We start from the raw sequence: 7,704 nt of genomic DNA on the forward strand, positions 1-7,704 counted from the left end.
CACACACAGACACACACACACACACAGAGAGACACACACACACACACACACACACACACACACACACTGACAGACAGATAGACACACACACACACTCACAAACACTGACAGACAGACAGACACACACACACACACACACACACACTGACGCAGACAGACACACACTCACTCACACACACACACACACACACACACAGACAGACAGACAGACAGTTTTGAAGAGAGGCTGATCTTTCCATCTCACTGAGGGCATCACTGTCACGTCCCATGAGTCTCTGCTGCTCTCTGTCATCAGACTGACAGATCTGTAGCTCACTGTACGCTTCACTCTTGTGCCGTGCGCTCTGATCAGGAAGTGTTTGGGTTTATTTCTGGTGTTTTTGAGCTGTATGAACCCATTTCTGCACGTGTGATGAGGATGTGGTTCAACTGTAGTTTGTGTGCACTCCAGCAGATCAGAGGAAAAGACCAGCAGTGTTGCTTCTTGATTGAGGAGAACAGACTTAATAAGGCCAACAAAAATGTACATAAGAATTCATGTTTATAAAAATTTTAGGAGAACTGACTTCATAAGGCCACTAAAAAAACATCAGAACACCAGAAGAAAAGTAACGTTAGCGAAGAGAAAAGATCCTTCAGCATTTGAGAGTTATGATTGATTGGAGAGATTTAGATATTACTTTCACTCAGGAATATCTGAAACTGAGCATGTCAGAACTAGTGCTGATGAGCAGCCAGTGCCATACATTTCAGAATATCAGATTGATCTGGCTGATCGTTGATCAGTCATTATAGTCACTAGTGTTGCCGAAAGTACCGGTGCTTTGGTATCAAGTTGATACTTAAATGTAAAAATGTAACGATACCAGTAGTGATGAGTACCGGCTCGATCCAGAAGTCTGCTGTCAGAATAGATCTGTGCATTGCTGTACATCTGGCAGTGTGAGCGCAACAGACCTGCCACGTAATGCGTTTCTCTGATTTTCATTTTATTAGTAATTTTTTTATGCAGTGTTTACTAAATTGAACAATGTTTGAAGGCTATATGCTAATGTTTTAATGTATTATTTACTAACTATTAACAGCATTAATAAATAAATAATTTCATTTATTTAATATTTTATTTTAAAAAATAATAAAAAGCTATGTTACCGTGGGATGTTACAGGTATCGTCCCTCTGCCGGACTAATGCGGACTGTGTGTGTGTTTCAGGAAAGCGCAGGAGCAGAATAAGAAGGTGGTTGTGGCGGGATGTGTGCCGCAGGCCCAGCCCAGGACAGACTACCTGAAAGACCTGAGCATCATCGGGGTGAGCGTCCCACACACACCAGCGCTCACTTTCACTGATGCATTCAAACACTCTTTACTGTCCGTCTGTTCTGTGTGCTGAACTGAAAGAGCTGTTTTCAGCTCATATTTGCATTAGTTACAGCTGGAATCCGGCGACGAGTCGGAGTCACACGTGTGGGCGATGATTGTTTGGTCTTACCGTTGGGAAAATCACCTTATGCAAATGAGCAGGTGTTTTGCATACCGTGCTCAGGATGTGAGTGTGGAGACCTGATCAGCTCTGTGTTCTAGAGAATGGAGCTCTGCAGCGTTTGGCCGGTAATTCAGCAGCTGTTAGCGCTGAGCAGGAACAGACCTGTTTTTTTAATTTAATTACTTTATTTATGGTGTGCTGTTCGACATAGCGTGTGGGATTACCAACACATTCATGTTTATGAAGGAGACGATTCAATAATGAATGGATTGAGCCTAACCGGTCCTGCTTTAATAAAACATGGCTGTGCAAATAAACAAACCTGGATTATTTATGGATTAAAGAGAGTCGAGAAGCGTGTCAACTGCATTTGAGATGTGTGTGTGTGTGGAGAGATGTACTGTTGATTCGCGCGCTCTGCTGTCTCTCAGTAATGCGTATGTCGCTGAGTTTAGCTCAGGTCTCCGTCTCAGACAAACGCTCTAAACGCTCTAAACTCCATCCATCCGCCCGATGCTTCATGTCTGTAGAGTATGCTGAACGTTTCCGGGGCTTCAGTCAACATTAACAGGGAAAAACAGAGCAGACGACAAAACAACCAAGAGTTCATTGAGCAACACTTCTGCAGCATTTCTGAATCTATGCTAATGTTCATTTTCATTTGTGTAAATAAACATTAATGTTTTGTAATGTGTGTATATAACGTATGAATGAACATGAATAAAAAATGAACAATAGTATATTTGTATATTAACATTGACGACATTTACATGCGCACAAATAATGCGATTATTTCCAATAATCAGAGTAAGGTCTTAATCGCATTATGATGTTTACATGCAATTTGCATTATTTGTATTATTCGCTAAGAATTGTGGTTATTTTTTACCTCCATTATTCACATGCACCACTGCTCAGCACAAATGATGGACTCAGAAAGAGTATATGTGTGATACATGGCCGCTGTTTTAATTGATTTACGTCAACAACTTGAACTCTGTTTCCTCGGTTCCCCAGAAATGCGATGTCTTTTTCCCCGCCATCATTTCTAATCTGCGTATTAGTGATGTGTGGTTCACGAACGAATCGTTCTATTTAACCAGTTCACCAAATCGGACTGAATCGTTTGAAACCGTTCGTGTCTACAGTAAGCACTAATACACAAATGTTCATGCCGAGTTATTCAGTTTCTCCAACAGTACACTGACTAAACTGCTGTGAGCAGAGAAGTCCTGATGAACACGAGAGCAGCTGTATTACCGCAGGTGCGTGTCACGTCATTCACGAACATCACGAGCACAGGCTCAGAGCAGCAATAATGTGATTAAAGTCCCCATGAAATCAAAATTGAATTTTTTTGGCTTTTGGTATGAATATGTTAGGCTTAAGATTATCTATAAGCTAGTGTGCTCCAAAACAACGACGAAATTCGCTTTTACAAGATATAAGCATTCAGAACTTACAGTCTCTCACTTCCACCAATATGGATTTTGATGACATCACACTGCACTTCAGCTTCTCATCAAACTCTCTGTCCAATCAGATGCTCTCTAGAACCCGAAGCGCCCCGCCCCCTGCACTATAAATAGACGCTGAAGCTGCGGCTCAAATCGGTCACATTCTCACAGGATTTGTATTTTCTGTACGGTGAATGGCACGTAGTGTGTGCGTCTACATTCAGATCTGCGAGTTAAGCTAAAGTATACAGATATAACTATTATACTGATGGAGACCTATAGTCACACTGTGATGTGGTTTCCATGCCAACCAACAACAATTCCTGGTTATGATAGTGTGTGAAAATATCCTGAACCCGAGGCTAAATATTGACAATAAAATGAGGCAAATCAGCAACAGTGTATTATATTTTTTCTTACATGTGGTTTTAGGTCACGCATGATCATATTTCTGTGAAGGATTCAATAGAGACACATTCGTCGTTCCTTCATATTTCTGATGACTCTGATATTACACTGCATTATTATCCTCCTTTTTTGGTTAGACTCTAACTAATCTTTGAGTTCACATAAATCATTTTGTTTAATTTTTTAAAAATTTAAGTTTCATTTTAATTTTATTTAAAGAAAAAAAAATCTGATTTCCTTGCGTTATTGTGTAGGCAGCTGTGCGGTGAATATATTACCACATGGAAGCACTGGTTTGGACTAACACCAGTGAAACCAGAACCGGCCTGAATGAGGATACTGTACTGGTGTGACTATTGTGATGTCATGGCATATATCGGATCGTGACCTCAAGAATAAAACCAGGCGATTCTTACCCCTACTAATTCATTAATGTTAACAAGTCATACCTTAAGAGCAGTGGTGCAGAACTGCCTGCAGAGTGTAGCTTCAACCCTAATCAAACACACCTGATCCAGCTGATCAAGTCCTTCAGGCCTATTTGAAAACCACGTGGTATGTGTGTATTGAGTTCTGCACCTGCCTTAAGGTGTTGCCAAGAATAAACATGTACATTAGGAATAAGGGGAAACAGTATTGCACTCGGTGTTGTTATACTTTGCATTTACAAAGTAGTGTTTCTTTCCCTAAGGTGAGTCTGTCAGCCTCTAAAACAGTGATCTCAGACTCAATTCCTGGAGGGCCACAGCTCTGCAGAGTTTAGCTCCAGCTCACACCTGCTTGGAAGTTTCTAGTAATCCTGAAGACCTTGATTATCTGGATCAGGTGTGTTTGATTAGGGTTGGAGCTAAACTGTGCAGAGCTGTGGCCCTCCAGGGATTGGGTTTGAGACCAGCGCTCTAAAACATCCCAGTGGTGCTGGTTAGTAATGTTAGTAATGGTGTTGGTTTGACTGGAGCTGTGACAGAATCCATCAGCACCAGCGATGCTCCTCCTGCTGTGTTCACCGCTGCAGACAAAGCAGATCAGACAGAGGCTTTGTGATGGAGCCCGTCCATCTCTCAGTGCAGCGGGTCACCGGCAGGAGAACCATTGTGAGGGTCCGGATGGGCCTTCGCTCCAGATCCCTGCCGAACAGAACCGCGCCATCTCAAAGACTTCTGTCAGGGGCTCAGGATAGTGCATAGGAGCCATGCAAACGGCTGTCTTTAACGTTACAGTGCTGCAGTCTCCACAGACACAAACACAGTTCCTCTGTGCGTGAGCGGATCGAAGGTCCGGAGGTCTCGCAGTGTTTGATGAAGCTGCCTCAGCACGTCTTTGTTTTGTCTAGACAACAGACTTCCACGTCGAATGCGGCTCGTCCCTCGTTGCTTTCAAGTAGTTTGCTTTAAAAACAATAGCTGTGGGGAATCACACATGGGATTTTGAAGTTCTTCGGTCCAGGGCTGGATTAAAAGCACGAAACTACAGCCAAAGGAAGGAACACGCCAGTAATGCTAAACAGACCGACCTCCTGCCGCTCCCGAACATCTCTGCCAGCACATGAAAGAGTCCACTCAATAAAATTACCTTTCTTCTGGCTCTTTGACGTGCTTCTGGAGAGCTGCATTGAGAGCCGGTCCCGCTGCGGATTCTCGGGCCGAGATTGAGCTCCCATTAGAGCAGAATTGATTTCTGTTCCAGTGTTTTTCACTCATGTAACTGCTGGTGGAGGCCCGGGTCTGCACTCCGTCTCTCGGCCCACAGTACAGCTGAATTAATGGCCCCGGCGGCCTCGGGTCGGCCATTTAACCGCAGGGTGCGATGCACAATGGACATGAATTCCCTTTAATACTGTAGACCTGCTCCTGCAATCTCACCACCTCCATGCAGAAATGAGCTCAGCGGAGGAAAGATCTGTGCCTCCAGCCGACTCTCACCATTACAGGCCTCTTTATTCTCACTCCATTTGCCATTCTGTCTTTCTTTTTCTTGAGTGCCTCCTTTGAGTGCCTCCTTTTTCTCTCTGCGATAGTTCAGACTGGAACAGTGAAGCAGTGCAGTGTAGACGGTTGTAAAAATGTGGAAATGTGCAAGAATAAGGTTCTGAGGAATCCGCTGACTCTGGATCTCGTCCTGCCTGTCTGTCTATTAACTACATATTACATCTCTTTAGTCAAGTAGCATATGGATGTCATGATATTCAGCTACAGAAAACGAGCATCTACACTACCAGAGAACATCATCACTGATTAGGGGATAAGTGCACCAGTTGTACCATGACTGGTCACACGTCACTCTTACCTGTGTTGGCATAGTAATGCAACTAAGAGTAGAAAAAGTAGAGAAAATCTGGCTTTAACACATATAAATACATCTTTTTAAAAACAATGTTAATCCAGAACTAATATGTAATAAGGAAACTGGCATTCCTTTCACTCCAACAAAAAATAATTTAAATAAAACAAAATCCAAAGCTGCTGTATACACCTAAATGTGAGAGTATAAAGCTAGTATGCTAGTATTCATGTATGATGAATGAATCTTTTATTTACATCGCACATGCATCTCCCCTTTGTTGTTTATGATGAGAGAATCCGCGAGCGCACGCTCTGAACAAGAAAACTCCTCTGTTTCAGCGATGACTCATCTGAACGCCTCTGATTGACCGCTGCATTCACGAACTCAAACGCCTAAAAATAAATATGATGGAACAAATGAGCCCTAATTTTAATTAGATAATAATACTAGCCTGATAATAGCAGTAGTAGTAATAATAATAATAATAATCGTTTTGATATCGTCAAAGGCATCAGCCACAGGCGATTTCTCTTGACTATTGTTGATACACGATACTATCATCTATCAGCACAACCCTAGAACAGCGTCAGTTTAGTTGAGGATTACAGGTGTTTCAACAGGTGTAGAGAATCACACGAACCATCGGCATCATCCATGAACCACAAACAAACACAACGCTGTCTTCATCTTCAGCACTGCATGTTGTTTTAGCATGTATGAAAAGTGTTTGTGCATTTTTTTTGTACACATACATGTGACTTTGATATTTTGTGGTATTGCAATGATGCTTTACGTGAAATGATTCATGCAGTGGTGTGTTTATAGTGGTTGCAGGTTTATCTGTCTGCTGTAGAGCATCAGCGTCCTTCATCCTCATGTCAGTGGAACTGTCAGTCATCCGTCACATCTCCCAGTTTTATTTGCTGGAAAGAAATAATTACACATCTATCGGTTCTCCCTTCATCAGACAGCTTCTTAATGAATATCGTCATCAGAAGCAGTGACCAATCTGCTGCCGTTTACTGATGTGACACTCTGACATCAGAGCTTGATCTGAATCATCTGTCGGTCTGAGTTATGCTGAGGATTGAAGACTGACAGCAGTGATGGTGATCTTCACATCAACACGCTCCTCAGACAGTTGTGTGTGAGAACACATGCTTATACTATTGCTATTAAAAGCACAGATCACATTAAATTAATGTTAAAGATGAAAGACATATGTGTCCCTGGACCACAAAACCAGTCATAAGGGTCAATTTTTTGAAATTGAGATGTATGCATCATCTGAAAGCTAAATAAGCTTTCCATTGATGTATGGTTTGTTAGGATAGGACAATATTTGGCTGAGATACAACTATTTGAAAATCTGGAATCTGAGGGTGCAAAAAAATCTAAATATTGAGAAAATCATCTTTAAAGTTGTTCAAATGAAGTTCTTAGCAATGCATATTACTAATCAAAAATTAAGTTTTGATATATTTACGGTAGGAAATTTACAAAATATCTTCATGGAACATGATCTTTACTTCATATCCTAATGATTTTTGGCATAAAATAAAAATCAATAATTTTGACCCATACAATGTATTGTTGGCTATTGCTACAAATATACCCCAGCGACTTAACACTGCTTTTGTGCTGCAGGGTCACATATGTCCTATTGAGTTGTAGTGTGTTTTCCTCCTCCTCATATGGGTTCATCTGACCGCAGAAACACACGGCTCCTGGAGTCTGAGGAGCGGATCTCAACGCTGTGTGTGGTTTGAGTCTCTGCACCATCATGACACCACAGTGTTCTCCTGCAGAGTCTGTGAGGATTAACATGAGTGACCTCTGAATGAAGTTCTCAGCGTCTCTTTGTGTCTCTGTAGGTCCAGCAGATCGATCGAGTGGTGGAGGTCGTGGACGAGGCTATCAAAGGTCAGAGACACACACACACAGTCTGGTCAGCTATCCTTGTGGGGACTCTCCATAGGCGTAATGGTTTTTCTACTGTACAGACCGTATATTCTATTGCCCTACACCAACCCTACCCCTAAACCCACCCCTCACAGGAAACTTTCTGCATA

General features: G+C 42.1%; 1 protein-coding gene across 1 annotated transcript in view; it reads left to right on the forward strand.

Annotated features, from left to right (window-relative positions):
• Positions 1 to 7,704, forward strand: part of LOC107722243 (threonylcarbamoyladenosine tRNA methylthiotransferase-like) — a 222,711-nt gene that overhangs the window by 66,176 nt on the left and 148,831 nt on the right. Inside the window, exons 4-5 of the mRNA XM_016530527.1 lie at positions 1,214 to 1,310; positions 7,507 to 7,555. Of these exons, the coding sequence (XP_016386013.1) occupies positions 1,214 to 1,310; positions 7,507 to 7,555 (146 nt within the window). The remainder of the gene's footprint in view (positions 1 to 1,213; positions 1,311 to 7,506; positions 7,556 to 7,704) is intronic.

This window comes from Sinocyclocheilus rhinocerous, unplaced genomic scaffold (genome assembly GCF_001515625.1).
Source record: "Sinocyclocheilus rhinocerous isolate Xijiao unplaced genomic scaffold, SAMN03320098_v1.1 scaffold1506, whole genome shotgun sequence".
In the NCBI taxonomy this organism is placed as follows: Eukaryota; Metazoa; Chordata; class Actinopteri; order Cypriniformes; family Cyprinidae; genus Sinocyclocheilus; species Sinocyclocheilus rhinocerous.